This window comes from Phascolarctos cinereus, unplaced genomic scaffold (genome assembly GCF_003287225.1).
Source record: "Phascolarctos cinereus isolate Bilbo 61053 unplaced genomic scaffold, phaCin_HiC Scaffold_725;HRSCAF=1366, whole genome shotgun sequence".
NCBI classification, from domain to species: domain Eukaryota; kingdom Metazoa; phylum Chordata; class Mammalia; order Diprotodontia; family Phascolarctidae; genus Phascolarctos; species Phascolarctos cinereus.
The window spans coordinates 994,003-1,016,576 of NW_027556097.1; the positions used below are offsets into that span (position 1 = coordinate 994,003).

The 22,574-nt window shown below is 35.0% G+C and overlaps 1 protein-coding gene across 1 annotated transcript in view; it reads left to right on the top strand.

The window, feature by feature from the left end:
- EPHA6 (EPH receptor A6) overlaps nt 1-22,574 on the top strand; it is a 1,178,244-nt gene that overhangs the window by 854,861 nt on the left and 300,809 nt on the right. Inside the window, exon 10 of the mRNA XM_020977959.2 lies at nt 18,322-18,447. Within this exon, the coding sequence (XP_020833618.1) occupies nt 18,322-18,447 (126 nt within the window). The remainder of the gene's footprint in view (nt 1-18,321; nt 18,448-22,574) is intronic.

The window sequence follows — 22,574 nt, forward strand, 5'->3', positions numbered from 1 at the left end:
GAAGTAGTATTGCTAGATCAAAGGATATGTACAGTTTGGTTGCCCTTTGGGCACAGTTCCAAATTGCTCTCCAGAATGGTTGGATCAATTCACAACTCCACCAACAGTACATTAGTGTCCCAATTTTCCCATATCCTCTCCAATATTTATAATTTTCCTTTTCTATCATGTTGGCCAATCTGGTAGGGTAGAAGGCAATACCTCAGAACTGTTTTAATTTGCATTTCTCTAATCAAAAATCATTTAAATCACTTGCTGCAAAGACTGTTTCTGATCTTTCTGCTTTCCTTCTAATCTTGGGTGCAATAGTGTTGTTTGTATGAAAGCTTTTTAAATTAATGTAACCAAAATTATGTATGGATCCTTCCCTTCCCCATAGATCTGTCAGGTAAATTATTCCCTGCTCTTCTAATTTGCTGATGGTGTCACCCTTTGTGTCTAAATCATACACCCATTTTGACCTTATGTTGATATACAATGTGAGATGTTCATGTATGCCTAGTCTATGTCCTGTTGTTTTCCAGTTGTCCCAGCAGTTTTTGTCAAATAGAGAGTTATCCCAAAGGCTGGGATCTTTGGGTCTACCAAATGCTATTACTATAGTCATTGACTACTGTATCTTGTATATATAATCTATTCCACTGATTCCTCACTCTGTTTCATAGCTGGTACCAGATAGCTTTGATGATTACTGCTCTATTTGAAGATAAAATATTAAGATATTTTAATTTAAGATCTGGAATGGCTAGGCCACATTCTTTTATTTTTTTTCATTAATTCTCTTATATTCTTGACCTTTTGTTCTTTTGATGAATTTGGTTGTTATTTTTCTAGCACTATCAAATAATTTTGGTAGCTTGATTGGCATGACACTGAATAAGTAAATTAGTTTAGTTAGAATAGTAACTTCTGTTACATTGGATTGGCCTACCATGAGCAATTGATATTTTCCCAGTTGTTTATATCTCACTTTATTTGTGTGAAAAGTGTTTCATAATTGTTTTCATATAGTTCCTGAGTTTGTCTTGGCAGGTAGACTCCCAAGTATTTTATATCATTTACAGTTATTTTAAATGTAATTTCTCTTTCTGTCTGCTGCTGCTAGATTTTGCTGGTCATATAAAGAAATGCTGATGATTTACATGGATTTATCTTCTATCCTTCAACTTTGCTAAAGTTGTTAATTATTTCAAGTAGTCTTTTAGTTGATGCTCTAAGACTCTCTAAGAATATCGTCATATCTGCAAATGTTTTCTTTCCTCAATGCCTATTTTAATTCCTTCAATTTCTTTTTCTTCTCTTATTGCTATAGCTAACATTTCTAGTACTATATTGAGTAATAGTGGTGATAATTAGCATCCTTGCCATTTTCATAAAACAAGATCCTAGCTTTATTAGCTCAATAGTAGTTTGTGGGGTTTTTTTACTTCAATCTTATTACTCTTACTTTCAATTTTCAGGACTTCCAATTTGGTGCTCAACTGGGGATTTTTAATTTGTTCTTTTTCTAGTTTCTTAAGTTCCACACTCAATTCATTGTTCTGTTCTTTTTCTGTTTTGTTGGTGTAAGAATTTAAATAAATAAATTTTCCCCTAAGTACGGCTTTGGCTGCATCCCATAAATTTTGGTATATTGCCTCATTGTTGTCATTCTCTTTCATGAAATAATTGATCCTTTCTATGACTTGTTCTTTGACCTACGTATTCTTTAGGATTACATTATTTAGTTTTCAATTAATTTTAATCTATCTTTACACTGCCCTTTGTCGAAAGCATTTTTATTGTATTATGATTGAAAAAGAACACATTTAATATTTTTGCCTTTATACATTTAATTTTGAGGTTTTATGCAATAATACATGGTCAATTTTTGTGTAGGTGCCATAGGCTTCTGAGAAAAAGGTATCATCCTTTGTGTTCCCATTAAGTTTTCTCCAAAGGTCTGTCTTAGTGAACTTTTCTAATATTCTATTTACCTCTTTAGTTTCTTTCTTTTTTATTTTTTGATTGGATTTATTGAGTTCTGAGAGCAGACAGTTAAGGACCCCCACTAGTATAGATTTGCTGTCTATTTCTTCCTCTAACTCACTTAACTTTTCCTTTAATAATGTGGAGGCTATACCACTTGGTGCATATATGTTTAACATTAACATTGTTTCCCTGTATGGTACCTTTTACCAAGATGTAGTTTCCTTCCTTATCTCTTTTAATTAGGTCTATTTATCTTTTATTTTGTCTGAGATCAGGGTTGCTACCCAACTCTTTTTACTTTAGCTGAAGCATAACAGATTCTGCTCTAGTCCCTTACCATTGTTCTATGTGTATGTCTTCCTGCTTAAAGTGTATTTCTTTCTTTTTTTTTCATTTTTTAAACATTTTTATTTAAGGTTTTTTGTTCCAAATTCTTGTGCTCCCATATCTTACCCCTCCCCTGTCCTTTAGATTTTAAGCAATCAGATATAATTTATACATGTGCAATTATGTAAAACATTTTCATATTAGCCATTTTGTACAAGACTTGAATAAAAGAAAAAAATGAAATAAAAAAAGTGAAAAATAGTATGCTACAACCTGTATTCAATCAATATCAGTTCTTTCTCTGGAGGCAGATAGTATGCTTCATCATTTGTCCTTTGGGATTATGCTGAATAATTATATTGCTGAAAACTGCTAAGTCATTCACAATTCTTCATCAAAAAATGTTGCTGTTTTTGTGTACAACAATCTCCTGGTTCTGTTCACTTCACTGAGCATAAGTTCGTATAAGACGTTACAAGTTTTTCTGAAATCATGCTGCTTATAATTTCTTATAGCATGTAATATTTCATTACAATCATATACCACAGCCCGTCTAGCCATTCCCCAATTGTTGGGCATGCCTTTGATTTCCAATCCTTTGCCACCACAAAAAAAGAAAAAAAGGAGCTGTTACAAATATTTTTTGCAGAAATATGTCCTTCCTTCTTTTTTGGATGTCTTTGGGATACAGATCTGGTAGTGATATTGCTGGATCAAATGATGTGCACAGTATTATAACCCTTTGCTTATAATTCCATATTGCTCTCCAGAATGTTTGGATCAGTTCACAACTCCACCAACAGTGCATTAGTGTTCCAGTTTTCCCACATCCCCTCTAACATCCAACATTTTCCTTTTTTGTCGTATTAGCCACTCTGATAGGTGTGAAGTAGAGCCTCAGAGTTGTTTTATCCTCTTGATAACCTTAAGTTTTTGTTTTTCCAGATTAATTTTATTATTTTTTCTAGTTCTCTAAAATAATTTTGATAATTTGATTGATATGCCACTGAAAAAATAGGTTAATTTAGGTAGCATTGTTATTTTTATTATATTGGCTCAGAAAACCCATGAACAATTATTATTTTTTCAGTTGTTTAGATCTGACTTTTATGAAAAAGTACGTTCATACAGTTCCTGTGTTTCTCTTGGCAGATAGACTCCCAAGTATTTTGTATTCTCTACAGTTATTTTAAATGGAATTTCTCTTTCTATCTCTTGCTGCTGGACTTTCTGAGTAGAATATAAACATGCTGATGACTTATGTGGGTTTATTTTATATCTTGCACTTTGCTAAAGTTATTAATCTCAAGTAGACTTTTAGTTAATTCTCTTGGATTTTTTAAGTATAATATATCATCTTCAAAGAGGGATAGTTTTGCTTCTTCATTGCCTATTCTAATTCCTATAATTTCTTTTTTCCCTAATTGCTATTGCTAACATTTCTAGTACATTAAATAACAGAGGTGATATTGAGAATCTTTGTTTCACCCCTGACTGTATTGCGAAGACTTCTAATTTATCCCCATTATAGATAATGTTTCATTTATTCATGTGATCTCTAGTGTTCTTAGTAGGAATGGGTGCTGTATTTTGTCAAATGCTTTTTCTGCATCTATTGAGGCAATCATATGATTTCTGTAGGTTTTATCACTGATATGGTCAATTATGCTGATAGTTCTCCTAATATTAAACCAGCCCTGTATTCCTGGAATAAATCCCACCTGGTCATCATGTATGATCCCGTGATATATTGCTGTAATCTCTTTGCTAGTATTTTATTTAAAATTTTTGCATCAGTATTCATCAGGGAAATTGATCATAATTTTCTTTCTCTGTTTTGGCTCTTCCTAATTTGGGTATCAGCACCATATTTGTGTCATAAAAGGAATTTAGTAGAACTAAATTTTACTAGAACTAAACTTTGCCTAGCAAAGAAGGAGTTCTACTAAATTCCTTTTATGATGCAAATATGGTGCTGATGCCCAAATATTTTTCCAAATAATTTATATGTTATTGGGACAGGTTGCTCTTTAAATGTTTGGTAGAATTCACTGTTGAATCCAGCTGGTTCTGTGGATTTTTTTCTTAGAAAGTTCATTAATCGTTTGCTCAAATTCTTTTTCTAAGATTGGGCTATTTAAGTATCTTATTTCTTCTGTTAATCTGGGTAATTTATATTTTTGTAGATATTTATCCATTTAATTTATATTGTCAAATTTATTGGCATATAATTAGGCAAAACAGCTCCTAATAATTGTCTTAATTTCCTCTCTATTGGTAATGTAGTCACCACTTTAATTTTTGATACTAGTAATTTCATTTTCTTCTTTCCTTTTTAAAATCAAATTAGCTAACGGTTTATTTTATTTCTAGTTTTATTTACTAGTTCAATGGTTTGCTTACTTTTGGGGGGGCAATTGGGGTTAAGTGACTTGCCCAGGGTCACACAGCTAATAAGTGTCAAGTGTTTGGTCTGAAGCTGGATTTGAACTCAGGTCCTCCTGACTTCAGGGCCAGTGCTCTACCTACTGTGCCACTTAGCTGCCCCAATTTTTTTTTGTTTGTTTGCTTACTTTCAAGTTTTGCTGTCTTTACTTTGATTTTCAGGATTTCCAATTTGGTGTTTAATTGGGAATTTTTAATTTATTCTTTTTCTAGTTTTTTTTAGTTACATGCCCAATTCATTGATCTGCTTTTTCTCTCTTTTTTTATGTAAGCAATTAGAGATACAAATTTTTCCGTAACACTTCTGTTGCATCCCATAAATTTTGGTATGTTGTCATACTGTTGTCATTTTCTTTAATGAAATTATTCATTGTTTCTGTGATTTGTTCTTTGACCCACTTGTTTTTTAGGATCAGATTACTTAATTTGCAATTATTTTTCAATCTTTCTTTCCATTGTCCATTATGAAACATAATTTTATTGCATTATTATCTTAAAAGGATGTGTTTACTATTTCTGCTCTTCTATGTTTGGTTGTAAGGTTTTTATGTCCTAATATATAGTCAATTTTTGTGCAAATGCCATGTATTGCTGAGAAAAATGTTTCTATTTCCATTCTATTTTCTCCAGAGATATATCATATCTAACTTTCCCAGACTTTTGTTCACATTCTTAACTTCTTTCTTCTTTATTTTTTGTTTGGATTTATCCAGTCGTGAGAGAAGAAAGTTGAGGTCCTCCACTAGTATAACTTTAGTATCCATTTCTCCTGTAGCTTATTCAACTTCTTCAAAAATTTAGGTACTATAACATTTGGTGCATATATGTTTAGTATTGATATGACTTTATTTTCTATATTACCTTTCAGCAAGTTATAGTTTCCTTCTTTATCTCTTTTAATTAGATCTATTTTTGCCTTTGCTTTGTCTGAGTTCATGATTGCTACCCCTGCTTTCTTTACTCTAGTTGAAGCATAATAAATTCTGTTCTAGCCCCTTACCTTTACACAGTGTGTTTCTCTTTGCTTCAACTGTTTCTTTTTTTTCAAAGTGCAGTTTTTTTATTCCATCTCTGTGATTTTGAATGTTACAGAACATGATGGACAAATAAGGCAAATAAAACAAACTATTCCCTTCATCCCAATTAACCTTGTGTAAGTGTCATGTTATTCAAAAGGCCTTGTAAACAACCATCTTCCACCAACCCACTCTGGACAATCTACAGCTCAACTGTGGGAGGTGCCTTTTCCATCAGAGCATTTTTTTTAGTAGTCACTTTTACCATCCATGAAACAAGAAGAGAATCAGAAAAATTAGATTTTGCATTTTTTTGTACCTTCATATGTAAATTGACAAGATTTAGAGGAAACTAGAAGTCACTTAATTTGTGCACTTACTACCAAACTTTGGGAGCTCAAAATGGTTTCTTAGAAGCCTTCAAGAATTTTCTGGGTTTTTGTATTCCATACAAATCTTTAAAATCAGGCAATTGTCTCTTAAAGGCTGATCCCTTTTTGGCTAGCTCCATACCTTTGACAATTATTCAGTCTTTATCCAAACAAAATGATTGCCATTTAAATACTGGAGTCACTCCCAGGGAATCAGAGATGTGCTTCCAGGAAACAAAGAAAAAACCTTTATCTAATATTTAGCAGTGTGGATTCAGTATTCAGGATAACTTAACCATCCTGACTCAGGAGTACAGGTATCGATAAACCACATTATAAGTACAGCAGACCAAGTAACATTCTGATTATCTGAAGAATTGTTCTCTTATGCCATGTTTGGTACTGCAAGATGCCACATCAGCTAGGTGTCATCCATCACCTGAAAGCCAGTAATAAAGGTCTATATGACCCGTTCGTAAAGAAACTTAAGGAACCCTCCTCTAAAAACTACAGGCTTCTTCCACACTGTTCATAGTGATCAGCCCCACAGTAGAAGGGCCAAATATGTTTCTTGTAAACATATTGTAGGATTCTGTTTTTTGGTCTACTCCATTATCTGCTTCCATTTTATGGGAGAGTTCATCCCATTCACATTTATAGTTATAACTAACTGTATTTCCCACCATACTATTTTTCTCTTCTTTATCCCCTTCTCTCTCTTAACCCCAACCTTTCCCTCCTCACAGGTGTTTTACTTCTGATTATCACCTTCCCCAATATACCTTCCCTTTTATCAGTCCCTCCCCCTCACCTGCCTATTATTTGCTTCCCTTTTTACTTTCTTATCAGATAAGACAAATTTTTATATCCAACTGCGTGTGTATATTATTCCATCTTTGAGCAAATTTTGATGACAGTAAGGACAAGTGTGTTTCTTGTAAACAGTATATTGTAGGATGGTGGTTTTTGATCCACTCCGCTACCCGCTTCCATTTTATGGGACATTTTAATGGGACATCCCATTCACATTCACAGTTAAGATTTTTAACTGTGTAATTCCCTCCACTTTATTTTTCCTCCTGTTTATTTTCTCTCTCCTTTCACCTTTTCCCTCTTCACCAGTGTTTTTATTCTGTCAGCACTTTTCTCAACCTGCCTTCCATTCTGTCAGTCTACCCCTTTACTCAATCTCCTCCCCCCTTTAACTTAATTTTCTCCCCTCCTTCTTCCCTGTTGGGTAAGATAGACTTCTATACTCAATTGGCTGTGTATATTATTCCCTCTCTGAACCAATACTGATGCGAGTAAGGTTCGAGTGATGCCCATTGCCCAACCTTCCATTTTCCCCTCCATTGTAAAAGGTTTTTCATGCCTCTTCATATGAAATAATTTACTCTATTTTACCTCTCCCCTTCTTCTGCACTGAGTGTACTCCTCTTTCTCATCTCTTAATTATTTTTTTATGTAATTCCCTTCAATTCACCTTATAGCTGTACCCTCTGTCTATGCATATTCTTTCTAGCTGTACTATTAAGTGATACAATTTTTGAGTATTTCAAGTATCATCTTCCTATATAGATATGTAAACAATTTAGCTCTATTGAATCCCTTATGTTTTCTTTTTTTTTTTTATCTGTTTATGCTTCTCCTGGGTCTTGATATTGGAGATCTGATTTTTGGTTTAATTCTGGTCTTCTTATGAAAGCTTGAAATTCTTCTATTACATTAAATTACCATTTTTTCCTTTGAAGTGTTATGCTTAATTTTGCTGGGTAAGTGATTCTTGATTGTAGTCCTATCTCCTTTGTCTTCTATAATATCATGTTACATGACCTCTGACCCTTTAATGCTGAAGCTACTAAGTGCTGTGTAATCCTGATTGTGGTTCTCCAATATTTGAATTATTTCTTTCTAGCAACTTGCAGTATTTCTTCTTTGACCTGATAGTGCTGAAATTTAGCTATTACATGGAGTTTTTACTTTGGGATCTCTTTCCTGAGGTGATCAGTGCAGTCTTTGAATGACTGTTTTGCCCTCTGGTTCCAGGACATCAGGATAGGTTTTCTTCATAATTTCTTGAAAGATGCTTTCTGGGTCATCCTTTTCACTATGGCTTTCAAGTATTCCAATTATTCCCTTTTTTATTAATTAATTAATTAATTTACTTTTAGTTTTCAACATTTACTTCTGCAATATTTTCAGTTCCAAATTTTCTCTCCATCTCTCTCCCTCACACCCCATGATGGCATGCATTCAGATAACCCCTCCCCACAATCTGCCTTCCCTTCTCTCATCCTCCCCATTCTCTTATCCCCTGCACCTTCTATGTTCCTGTAGGGTAAGAGAGATCTCTATACCCCATTGCCTGTATATCTTATTTTTCAGTTACATATAAAAACAATTCAACATTCATTTTAAAAACTTTGATCTCCAAATTCTCTCACTTCCTCCCTTCTCATCTGCCTCAATGAGAAGGCTAGCAATTCCATATAGATTATAAATGTGTAGTCATGCAAAACACTTCCATAATAGACATGCTGTGAAAGACTATATTTCCCTTCCTTCTACCCCACCCTCTGTTTATTCTATTCTCTCCTGTGACCTTGTCCCTCCTTAAAAGTGTTTGCTTCTCATTGTCTCCTCCCCCAATCTGCCCTCCCTTCTATCACCCTTCCCTCCCTTATTCCTTTCCCCCTCCCTCTACTTTCCTGTAGGGTAAGATAGATTTCTATACTCAATTGAGTTTGTATGTTATTCCCTCCTTAAGATAAATCTGATCAGAGTAAGATTGACTCATTCCCTCTCATCTTCCTCCTCTTTCCCTCCACTTTTAAAAGCTTTTTCTTCTTTCATTTATGTCAGATAATTTATCCTATTCTACCTCACCCTTTCTCCTTATCCCAGTACAATTCTCTCTTACCCCTTAATCTTATTTTTAGATATCATTCTTTCATATATATATATATATATATATATATATGTACATATATATATACATATATGTATGTACACATACACACAGATAGATAGATAGATAGATAGATAGATAGATAGTTATTCCTTCCAACTACCCTACTGAGAAAAGTCTCATGAGTTACAAATATCTTCTTTCCAGGTAGGAATGTAAACAGTTTAACTTTAATAAGTCCCTTATGATTTCTCATTCCTGTTTACCTTTTTATGCTTCTCTTGAATCTTGTATTTGAAAGTCAAATTTTCTATTCAGCCCTGGTTTTTTCATCAAGAATGCTTGACAGTCCTCTGTTTCATTGAATGTCCATTCTTTATCATGAAGAATTATACTCAATTTTGCTGGGTAGGTGATTCTTGGTTTTAATCCTAGCTCCTTTGACCTTCAGAATATCATAATCCAAGCCCTCTGGTGTCTTAATGCAGAAGCTGCTAAATCTGGTATTATCCTGATTGTGTTTCCACAATACTTGAATTTTTTCTTTCTGGCTGCTTGCAATACTTTCTCCTTGACCTGGGAACTCAGGAATTTGGCTATAATATTCTTGGGAGTTTTCCTTTTGGGATTTCTTTCAGGATGTGATTGGTGGATTCTTTCCATTTCTATTTTACCTTCTGGTTCTAGAATGTCAGGGCCATTTTCCTTGATAATTTCTTGAAATATGATGTCTAGGCTCTTTTTTTTTTTATCATAGCTTTCAGGTAACCCAACAATTTTTAAATCATCTCTCCTGGATCTATTTTCCAGGTCAGTTGGTTTTCCAATGAGATATTTCACATTGTCTTCTATTTTTTTATTCTTTTGATTTTGTCTTATAATTTCTTGTTTTCTCATAGATTCATCAGTTTCCATTTGCTCCATTCTAATTTTTAAGGAATTATTTTCTTCAGTGAGCTTTTGGACTTCCTTCTCCATTTGGCCAATTCTGCTTTTGAAGGCATTCTTCTCCTCATTGGCTCTTTGGACCTCTTTTTGCCATTTGTTCTTGTCTATTTTTAAGGTGTTTTTTCTTCAGTATTTTTGGGTCTCCTTTAACAAGTTGTTGACCTGTTTTTCATTATTTTCTTGCATCACTCTCATTTCTCTTCCCAATTTTTCCTGTACTTCTCTTATTTGATGTTCAAAATGCTTTTTGAGCTTTTCCATGGCCTCAAATCAATTCATATTTTTCTTGGAGGTTTTGGATGTAGGAGCTTTGACTTTGTTGTCTTCTTTAGAGTGTATGTTTTGGTCTTCCCTGCTACCAAAGTAAGATTCTACAGTCTGAGCTTTTTTTTTTATGCTGTTTGCTCACATTCCCAGCCACGTACTTGACTTCTTAAATATTTGTTAAGGTAGGGGTCTGCTTCCAGTGTGGAGAATGTACTATACCAAACTTCATGGGTTTTGTTCATCTGTTTTCAGAGATACTTCTCAGGAACTGTGATTTTTCAGCTCTGCTAAGATGGTATGATCAAAGGAGAGGCATTTACTCCTTTCCTGTGACCACAGGAATGACCATAAGCAATCTTTTCTGCCTTGGAACTGTGAGGAGCATTCTGTCTCCACTGCCACAAGTTCTGCCATGTCAGAGCCCCTCCTTGCCCCAGGATTACCCCAGGACTGCATCCCAGATCCAAGCATGGGCAAAGCAAGAGAATCCTACCTCAGTGCCAGCAAAGAGGTCCCTGCAATTCCCCTCTGATCAGCTGCTCAATCCCCCACCATTTGTGGGCCAAGAGCTCTTGAAGCAGCCACTACCACCACCACCACCCTGAGGCTACACCAGGGCTTGGGCCAGACCATGCTCCTCTCTCACCAGGTCCTACAGACCTTTCCACCTGACCTTCTAAGTTGTTTTTGGGATTTGTGGGTTGAGAAGTCTGGGAACTGCCTCTGCTGCCAGTGATTCAGTCTCCTGAGGCCTTCTCCAGGTTCACTGGGCCCTGTATTTGGCTGTGCAGCCCCCACTGAACTGCACTCCTTACCCAGCCTACTGCAACAGACCTTTCCCATCAACCATCCAAGTTGTCTTGGGCTGGAAATTTGTTTCATTCTGTCTTTTTGTGGGTTCTGCTACTCAAGAATTTGTTTACAGTCATTTTACAGGTATTTGGAGGGTTTTGGGGGAGAGCTCAAGCAAGTCACTGTTTTTACTCCACCATCTTGGCTCCACCTCCTAATTATTCTGACATTGTCTCTCCTAGATCTATTTTCTGGGTCAATCGTTTTTTCCCCTGAGGTATTTTAAATTTTCTCCTATTTTTTCATTCTTTTGATTTTTTTTAATTGATTCTTGAGGTCTCATAGAGTCATTAGCTTCCACTTGCCCAATTCTAAGTTTCAAGGAGTTATTTTCCTCAATTAACTTTTGTACTTTTTTTTTTCCATTTGGTAAACTGTGCTCTTTAAGGAGTTGTTTTCTTTAGTGGATTTTTGCATCTTCTTTTCCATTTGGCCAATTCTATTTTTTCAGCAGTTGTTTTCTTTTTCCAAGCTTTTGACTCTTCTTTTATAATTCTCTTATATCACTCTCATTTCTTTCCCCTCATTTCTTTCTCTTCTACCTCTCTTATATGATTTTTAAGCTCCTTTTTGAGCTTAAAACTCTTCCATGAGTTCTTTCTGGGCTTGGGACCACTTCCCTTTTTTTCTTTAGGGTTTTGGCCACAGGTATTTTGACATTGTTGTCCTCTTCTGTGTTTGTGTCTTGATCTTCCCTGTCATCATAACTTTCTATGGTCTGATTCTTTTTTTGTTGGTTTTTGCTCACCTTTTTTGTTATTTTTTTCTTTCTTTTAACTTTGATCTCTTCTCCCAGGGTAGAAGGAGCATTGCTTTGGGCTTCTTATGCCAGGTACTGTAGGCTCTGGCTGTTTACCTAGTGCTGCAATGATGTTACCATGAGGCCCACAGGGGACCCTCATGACTGCTGCTATGCTGAGAGGGTCAGTGAAGGTTAGTTGGCACTGCTGGAGGCGGTAGGGGTCCAACAATTTACCTGGTGCTGAATGGAGTCCTAGGTCTGGTGTCTGACATTATGCCGAGGCTGGTGGGCTATTTCTGTGTTTCTTCAGGAATACATTAAAGCATGTGGTGGTTTGACCACTGGTGGCTGTCTGTTTGCCAAGGGCTGTGCTGACGCATGTGCAGAGGAGGGCAGTGCTGATGGCTGCCTGTTTGCTTAGGCACTACACTGAAGCACATGGAGGTCTGGCCACTGGAAGTTGCCTGTTTGCCCGAGGTATGCTGAAACACATGGATGTTCTCAGGGCTAGAGTCTCGCCATTTCCCCTGGCTATGCAGAAGCACATGGGGGTGAAGGGGTCCCAGTTTTGGTGTTTGCCTGCTCCACTGCACTGGGGCTTAGGATATCCCACTGGTTTGCTGAAGTGGAGCTTGCTTCTGGCTTGCTGGGATGCTTTATGTCCTGGAATACACTCCCCTTTTACGTGAGTGAGACACACTTTTCCTGCCAATCTTCCTAGTTTGGGAGACTCCAAGATTGTTTTGCCTTATCTTTTCATTGGTTCTGCTGTTCTAGGATTTGTTTGGGGGCAATATTTTATGTTTATTTGAAGGTGAATAGGGGAGAGTTACAGTGATTTACTACTTATTGCACCATCTTGACTCCCAGACAAATCTAACCCAAAAAATGAATAAGAAAGAAATTAATGAGATGAATAGAATTTTAGAAAAGGTACATGTTATGGACTTCTGTAGAAAACTGAATAGGAAAAGAAAGGAATACCATTTTCTCAACTGTACATGGCATCTTCACAAAAATCTTAGGACATTAAAACCTCACAAACAAGTGCAGAAAATGAGAAATAGTGAATGCATCCTTTTCAGATCATAATGCAATAAAAATTACATTTAATAAAGGTCCAATAAGTTCTGCTTCTGGGAGCCAAGATGGCTGAGTAAGAAGTAAGTTGCTCTCATCCTCCCTTATTGTGAAAGCCCAGAAGATATCACCCCAGGGAAAACCCTGGAACAGCTGAATCAGCAGAAAGACATGGTGCAGCAGTCTTATAGGTCAGGAAGCTTGGGGGATTAACAGTAAAGACCCCTTTCATTCTGGGGGAGGAGGGGAGCAGTACAGGATAGGAGGAGTCCATGCAAGCCAACAGCAAGCCTCACATCAGCATACCAAAGAGAGATCCTGAGCCAAAAGAGAGAAAGAAAATTACAGAACAATTCCCTTCAGGCATATAGATATAAAAATTTTAAATAAAACATTGGCAAAGACATTACAGCAAATTTTCATAAAGATAATATACTATGAGCAGGTAGGATTTATACGAGGAATGCAAGGCTGGTTCAGTATTAGGAAAACTATTAGCATAATTAACCATATCAACAAAAGCTAACAGAAATCATAGGATTATCTCAATAGATACAGAAAAAGCATTTGACATTCATACAACACCCATTCCTATTAAAAATGTCAGAGAGCATGGGAATAAATGGAATATTCCTTAAAATGGTAGGTAGCATCTACCTAAAACCATCAGCAAGTATTATATGTAATGGAGATAAGCTAAAAGCATTTCCAATAAGATCAGGGGTAAAACAAGGATGTCCATTATCAACCCTGTTATTCAATATTGCACTACAAATGTTAGCTTTAGTAAGAAGAGAAGAACAAGAAATTGAAGGAATTAGAATACACAAAGAAACAAAGCTATCACTCTGCAGATGATATGATGGTATACTTGAAAATCCTGAAGAATTAAGTGAAAAATTACTTGAAAAAACAAATTTAGCAAAGTTGGAGGTTATAAAATAAACCCACATAAATCATTGCCATTTCTATATATTATCAACAAAGTCCAACAGCAAGAGAAATTCCATTTAAAGTTACTGTAGACATCATAAAATATTTGGGAGTTTACTAGCCAAAAAAAAAGGAACTATTATGAACACAATTACAAAACACTTTTCACATAAATGAAGTCAAATCTAAATACTTGGAAAAATATCAGTTGCTCATGGGTAGGCCAAGTGAATATAATAAAAATGACAATTCTAACTATATTAATTTACTTATTCAGTGCCATACCAATCAAAATACCAAAAATTATTTTATTGAGCTAGGAAAAAAAATTCATCTGGAAGAACAAATGGTCCAGAATATCAAAAGAATTAATGGGGGGGGGGGGAAGGCAAGGGAAGCTGACCTAGTTATATCATATCTTAAATTGTGTTGTAAAGCAACAATCATCAAAACTACTTCATACTGGCTAAGAAATAGAGTGGTGGATTTGTGGAATAGGTTAGGTACGTAAGACAAAACAGTCAATGACTATAGTAATGTACTCTTTGATAAATCCAAAGACTCTAGCATCTGGGATAAGAACATATTTAACAAAAACTGCTGAGAAAACTGGAAAATTATATGGCTGGAATTAGGTATAGAGCAACATCTTATACCCTATACCAAGCTAAAGTTAAAATGGGTTCATGATTTAGATATAAAGAGTGATACTATAAGCAGACTAGGAGAAAAAGGAATAGCTTACCTGTCAGATCTATGGAGAAGAGAAGAATTTATGACTAAACAAGAGATAGAGAACATTATGAAGTGAAAAATGGATGATTTTGATTACATTAAATTGAAAAGCTTTTGCACAAACCAATCTAATGCAACCAAGATTAGAAGAAAAGCAAAAATCTGAGAAATAATTTTTACTGCCACTGTCTCTGATAAAGGTCTCACTTCTAAAATACATAGAGAACTGAGTCAAATTTTCAAGAATATAAGTCATTTCCCAATTGATAAATGGTCAAAGGATATGAACAGGCAGTTTTCAGAGGAAGAAAGTAAATCTATAGTCATATGGAAAAATTATCTAAATCACTATTGATTAGGGAAATGCAAATTAAAAGAACTCTGAGGTACCACATCAAATCTATCAGATTGGCTAACATGACAAAACAGGAAAATGATAACTGTTGGAGAAGACAGTAGGGCAGTGGGAATAGAACACTAATGCATGGTTGGTGAAGTTGTAAACTGATCCGACCATTCTGGAGAGCAATTTGGAACTACACCATAAGGGCTATAAAACTGTGCATACCCTTTGACCCAGCAATACCACTTCTAGATCTGTATTCCAAAGAGATCATACAAATTGGAAAAGGACCCACACACACAAATATATTTGTAGAAGTTCTTCTTGTGGTGACCAAGAATTGGCAATTGAGAGGATGCCCATCAACTGGGGAATGGCTGAACAAGTTGTGGTATAAGAATATAATGGAATACTACTGTGCTATAAGAAATGATGAAAAGGCAGACTTCATAAAAACCTGGAAAGACTTATATAAACTGATGCTGAGTGAAGTGAGCAGAACCTGTAGAACATTGTACTCAATAACAGCCACATTGTGCAATGACTAACTTTTGTAGACTTTGCTCTTCTCCGCAATGCAAGGATCTGAGACAACTCCAAGAAACTCCTGTTGGCAAATGCTATCCAAATCCAGAGAAAGAACTATGGAGTCTGAATGCAGATTGAAGCCATACTATTTGCTCTCTCCCTTTTTTGTTGTTGTTGTTGTTTTTGTTTCTTCTTTATCATAGTTGCTCCCATTGATCCTAATTTTTCTTTATAATATGACTAATGTGAAAATATGTTTAATATGAATGTATATGTAATGCATATATCAGATTGCATGCCATCTTGGATAGAGGGGAGAGGAGAAAGATGGAGGAAATTTAAAACTCAAAAGCCTATGAAAGTGAATGTTGAAAACTAAAAGTAAATAATTAAATTAATTTTTAAAATGTATAGGAGGTAAGAAAATGGGTGCCCTTGGTTTCTTCCCAAAAAGTTTTGCTATTAAAAGGAGTAGAAATATAGCACAATAACTTGAGGGGTATGGTAAAATAAAAGTCTGCTAAAAGATAAAGATATCTGAGAATATAGGTAGGCAACAGGAAGGAGCATAGATTAAAGATGTTCAAATAACATAACATATGTAACTTTCTTTGTAAACCTTAAAGCAGGATATAAATACTAGATATTATCTTTATTATCATTAAAATGATAGAATAATCAAAGGAGCAAACCTAACAGAGAGAAAAATGGGTCAGGTATCAAGGGCATAAGTAGATAACAAAATAGTAGCCTAGAGCATTGTGCTCAAGGTCACACAGGTAGTAAGTAGCAGAGCCAAACTTATTTAGTTCCTGTGACTCCAGGACTTTTTCAGTTCCCTCATCCAAAAGACATCTGGCACATGGTCAAGAATCACATCTGTGGCTTTGGTGTATGAGACACCTCCAAATCACTATTGTAATGCTAAAGATTTGTCTTATCTCAAATATACTTGCTGTCTTCCCAGTTTCACCTACAAAGGCTGTCAGGGTGATCTGGTTTAGCTTACCTCGCACCAAACTTTCATAAGGCTTATTTTCCCTTTAACTGTTATTCCTTGTTTTGGCATATGATACTATTTTTCAATAAATCCTTATTTTTTAAGTGGGTTTAAATTCTAAATATGTGTTGCCTTGAGCAGAATTTCTCTCTACTTGTCAAGGAAATCAAGTAGTTGGTGGCCAAGACAGTATCTTGGCTCTTTCGGCTTTTTGTTATGTTCACTATAATGTATGAATTAAACTACATAATTCACATTTGGAAGGATATTCAGAAACTGTCATGCCCAAGTGAAGCTGAACAAGAAAGTACTCTCCAACATACTCATCAAGTAGCTGTCTAATTTTGTTTGGTGTTAGAGGGAATTCATCTCCTGAATAAATCTGTTCCATGCTTAGATAGCTCTAATTGTTCAGAAATGTTTTTCTTATGGTCATCAGATATAAATGGCAATTTTCAGATGAAGAAATCAAAGCTATCTATCTTCATATACAAATGATCTAAGTCACTATTGATTAGAGAAATACAAATGAAAACAACCCTGAGGTACCACCTCACACTTATCAAATTGGCTAATATCACAGAAGAGGGAAATGACAAATGTTGGAGGGGGTTGGGGAAAAAATAAGGACACTAATGCACTGTTGGTAGAGTTGTGAACTGATCTATTCATTCTGGAGAACAATTTGAAACTATGCCCAAAAGGCTATTAAACTGTGCATAGCCTTTGATCAGACAATACCACCGCTAGGTCTGTATTCCAAAGAGATGAAAAGGACCTAGAAGTACAGAAATATTTATAGCTGCTCTTTTTGTGGTGGCAAAGAATTGGAAATTGAAGAGGCTCCTATCAATTGGAGAATATCTAAACAAGTTGTAGTATATGATAGTGATGGAATAAGATATAACAAGCAGGTTGATTTCAGAAAAAACCTGGAAAGACTTATATGAACTGATGCAAAGTGAAGTGATCAGAGCCAAGAGAACATTGTACACAGTAATAACAATAATATACAATGGTCAACTGTGTATGACTTAGTTATTCTCAGCAATAAAAAGATCTAAGATATTGGTTAACTTTATAACCTTATGTAATTTGTTTTATGCACCTAAAAACTTTATTCTGAGAAGAAATCTAGGCTACCCAACACCAAACAAAGGAGTCTGTATTTGATCCAAAAGGCATTAGTAATGTAATCTGAGGCTTTTCCATCTTGATACAATCTACCAAAGTTTGTCTTAAAGTCAAGTAAATGAACATTTATTATGTGCCTACTATATGCCAGGAAAGGCAGCTAGGCTGTACAGTGGATACAGTGCTGGGCCTGGAGTCAGGAAGACCTGGGTTCAAATTCAGCCTCAGACACTTACTAGCTGTGTGACCCTGGACATGTCATTTAACCCTGTTTGCCTTAATTCACTGGAAAAGGAAATAGCAAACCACTATGCTATTTTTGCCCAGAAAGTCCCAAATGAGATCATGAAAGGTCAGAGATGCCTGAAACAACTGAACAAACATGTGTCAAAACAATGTGCCAAGGACTTAAAATCACTTTGTAACCATGTTGAGGTCTTATAGTAGGAATTTGTAAAGGTGAAGTCATGTGATTTGGTTTTGAAGAGGACCTGTCTGCCCAATATAATATCCTATGAACATCTCTCCCTTTTAACCTATCCCCTCAGCTAATTTTAAGTATACTACTAAGTAGGATGCCTTTTAATAATAGGTAGGGCAAAATTTGAATTAGTAATAAGAAATGACTAGTTTGATACTCCATCTTCCATTTTAAGCGTTTGTAAACATACATGGTCATTGAAATAGTTTAAACTAAAGTAAAATGTTTGTTTTCCTGCAGTGAGTTTCCCAGGAATCAAAACCTACATTGATCCAGATACATATGAAGATCCATCCCTAGCTGTGCATGAATTTGCAAAGGAAATAGATCCTTCAAGGATTCGCATTGAGAGAGTTATTGGGGCAGGTAAAATTTATCTACATTTTCATAAATAACTTTATGCTTATATTTCTGTTATATTATACAGTGTGTCCCAAAAGTCTTAGTACATTTTAGGCTACTAAAGCTTAAAAAAAAAAAACTAGGACTTTTGAGACACCTTGCATTATCCTATAAACTTTATTATATTTTAAATTATATTTATACTTGTCATTGGTTTATCGGCATCACATGTTCTAAATGATAGCTATTTGAGTAATTGAAACAAAGAGGAATAGAGACTGGAACTGATCAATTTATATTCATAATAGATTAAGGAAAAATAATAAACAAAGTAATCTTGCATTTATTCAGAATCTATACAACTAGAAAGCCCTTTAGTGGATTTTCTTTTATTATAAACTCCATATTCTTTTATTAAAGAAAAATATTACAAGTAAGGAAGCTTATTTCAGAGATTCTGAAACATCAAGAGATTATCACAGTGTATGCCAACTCAACTCAATATTATGTTATGTGTGTGTGTGTGTGTATCTTCTATCTCTATAAATATACTCTATATCTCTATTCAATATACCTTCTATCTCTGTGAACCTATAACAGTATGAAAGATAATCATAGTGATGACCTTGAGGTATTAGATCATATTAAATTACCTTCAGAAAAAATAATGAAAGTTTAAATTATGTTCATTATGGTCATTGTATGAAGTGTATTTTAGTCGCATTCTGATCATTTTAAAATTAATATTTGATACAAAGCATTTTTTCCATTAAACAAAACCCTCAAAAAACCAAAACACTTCATTTTCTAATCATTCTGAATGAATGTAACTTCCCTGTGAACATAATCATATGTTGAACCTCTTTCTCCTAATTTTTGGGTCATATAAGTCAGTGGAATGAAGTTTTCTAGCAGTTTTACTGAATTCTTTGCCCCTTATGGCAGAGGATTTTTGGACAGAAACTATTTAATTGTACTCTCATGATCAATCCAAGAAAGTACATAATTCTGCAAGTTGTAACCTCGGCAGGACCAAGAAGCAGATAAAGTGGTCTCCAATGAGAGAGGTGATCAAATGAATTCCACCATATTTTCCTTATGTTGTATTCTTCTCTGGTCCCTTTGAAAGGCAGTTCATAGCAATAATGGTCATTTGCATAGTATCTTACAATTTACAATCCCACAAGGTGAGTAACATAAGTATTGCCTCCAGTTTTACAGATGAGGAAACTGAAGCTGAAAAATTTCAAATGATTTTCCTCAGAATTAGTGACAATGCCATTATGGGGGGGAAAAAAAGTCTTCTTGTCATGAGTCCCATGTTCTGGTAAGAGATAACATGATATAGAGCAAAAAACACTGGCCTATGAATCAGAAGAAACCTAGGTTCAAGTCCTAACTTTGACACATAATAGCTGTGTGACTGTGAACAAGAAAACTAACTTCTCTGAGCCTCAATTTCTTTATCTGATCAATAAATATCATAATAAGTGTAACTATTTCACAGAATTGTGTTAATCAAGTGAAGTGTTACATATATATATATAAAATGCTTTGTAAACTTCAAAGACTCATATAAATGCCAATTATTCCTTCCACCACTCCACTTAATGTGTACTTCATGTCATACACAGAAGCATAATAGCTGAGTTCCCTCAGCAACCTTCATAGCCCAAGTAACTAAAACTGATCTTGAATTCTTAGGGTTTGGAATCTGAGACTATAAGAACTGCATTTCCTAATGCACAGAATGAATGAATGAATGAAAAAAGTAGTCATTGAGCATTTCCTATATATACCTGATGGGGAATAAAACAAAGCATGCAAATTACTATTTTCTTTTCACTTAATTTCTCAACAAAAATATGTATTCTGTTCCTGACAAAAATTTGTGATGGCTATTGCCAGAGGCAAGCAATAACTATTAAGAGATTTTTCTTCTATTATATCCACCTGCTGTCTGAACATTAAAAACTCATAATGGAAGAACTTTCATGTTTATTGGGTAAAATCTTAGATCCTGGGAGATGATATCGGATTATTTTTATCATTTGAATGACCTGTACATTGATTTTTCTCCTCCACATGTCTTTGCTCGTTTCAACATAACATATCCTAGCAACATCAGAGAGGCAGCATGGCATAATTTTCATAGTTTTTAGACAGTAGTCTTCTAAGTCTGAAACTTTGGGTTCAAGTTCTAACTGAAAGATACAGGAGGTAGATCACTTACCCTCTCAGTTTTCTCTAGATACCTCTCTAAGACCATAAGTTATACAGAAGGTGATGTGTCTGACCTATGTTGGTAGAGGGAATTGCCCCATGGGGAGATCCCCATTAATTGTGAAATCAGAATTCTTATTCCTATCCCTATTCTAACAACATGCTTAAAGGCCTTTTAGTTACCATCAGCAAAGTTATACAAGCGTGTTAATACAAGCCAGCTGCAAAACATTTTTCTCATTTTGTGTTCATCCATAAGACTGAATTAGATCATGCACTGAAAAACCTAATTTATAAGTGTAAAAGTAGAGTGGATATGCTTATGGATAGCAAAGTGTGTCCTAAACAGGGGTGGTTTAATCAAAGGAAAAAAGCAAAATTCAATTCAACCAACATTTTTAAAGCATTTTATAAGTACAGGAAGCTGTGCTTCCTGCCAGAGATAGAAAAAAGAAAGACAATAGTGTCTACCCTGAGGTAGTTTACAAAGCAAAGGATGAAGGGGTCAGGTGTCAAGGAGAAGATACAACACATACACAAAAAAAGTAGAGACCTAGACCTAAAAGAAATGTTCCCTACCCTACAAAAATTTGCAGAACAGGAGTTACATTCAGGTAGGGATGTCAAGGAAATCTTAATGAAGGACCCTGAAATAGCCCTTGAAGGAAGAAAAGGATTTCAACAGGAATATTTGGGGAAAGTACATTCCAGGTTTCTGAGGCTTTAAGAAAAGCCCAGTTACATTCATTCTGCCCAGGCTTTGGGCCCTAAGTGTTTGATTAAGCTCTATAGCATGAATGATTGTTAGCCTTTATTCATGGAGATCTTTAATGGAAATTGGCTAAATGTTTTTAGAAAGAATGATAGACAGACAGACAGACAGACAGACAGATAGATAGATAGATAGATAGATAGATAGATAGATAGATAGATAGAAAGATAGACACATAGACACACATGTGCTTACCTGGGATAATGAAACTGAAGAAAGAATGAATTACTCAGGGAACCAATAATAGTCTAGTTGGTTCAGAATATAGAATATATATATAGCAGATTAGTGTGAAAAAAAAGATTGGAAATGTAGATTGGAACCATATCATAGGGGCTTTACCATCCAGGATAATAAAATAACAAGGAGAGCAACTAATATGATAGTTATAATAGTTTAAAGAAAAACAACTTTGAAAGACTCAAGAATTCTGATCAATGAAATGACCAATCATAACTCCAGAAGACTAATGATACCTACTTTACAACTCTTGGAAGAAATAAGAAGGACTAGAAATGTAGAATGAGACATATATTTTCAAATACAACCCATGTATGAATTTGCTTTGGTTGACTATGCTCATTTTCTACACAGGAGAGATTTCATTTTGGTGTCAGAACAGTTAAGGGGCACTACTGCAGGGGAACAGGGCAAAATAAAAAGAAAAGGAAGAAAAGGGCTTTCATTAAATATTAAAACATACACAGAAGAAAGGGGTCAGGTAAGCAGGACAATATTAGCATTATTGTGCAAAATTTAACATATAGTGTCATAAAAAAAGTTTATTTTAAAATATACATCTACTTTCATTCTTTATATAGGGAAATGTTCGTGTTCGTTGATATTTGTTAAGTTTATAACAAAAAAGAAAGAAAAAGGCAGATACACCCTTCCCTCCCACACCAAGAAGAAGATGAAAACCCAAGGTTACGGATTTTTAAGTCTATCCTACAAACAGTAGCAGACATGTGCTAGCTTTTATGCACAGGAGTAACAATGATCAGAATGATACATTTCAAGAACTATTTTGGCAACTGTGTGTTAGAAAAGGCATAAATTGAACAAAATAAGACTAGTTAGTATGACTATCTATAATATAATAAACACTGGCCCCACTTTCCCGCCATAAACTCTTTAGCTCTGAGCTAAGCCCAGA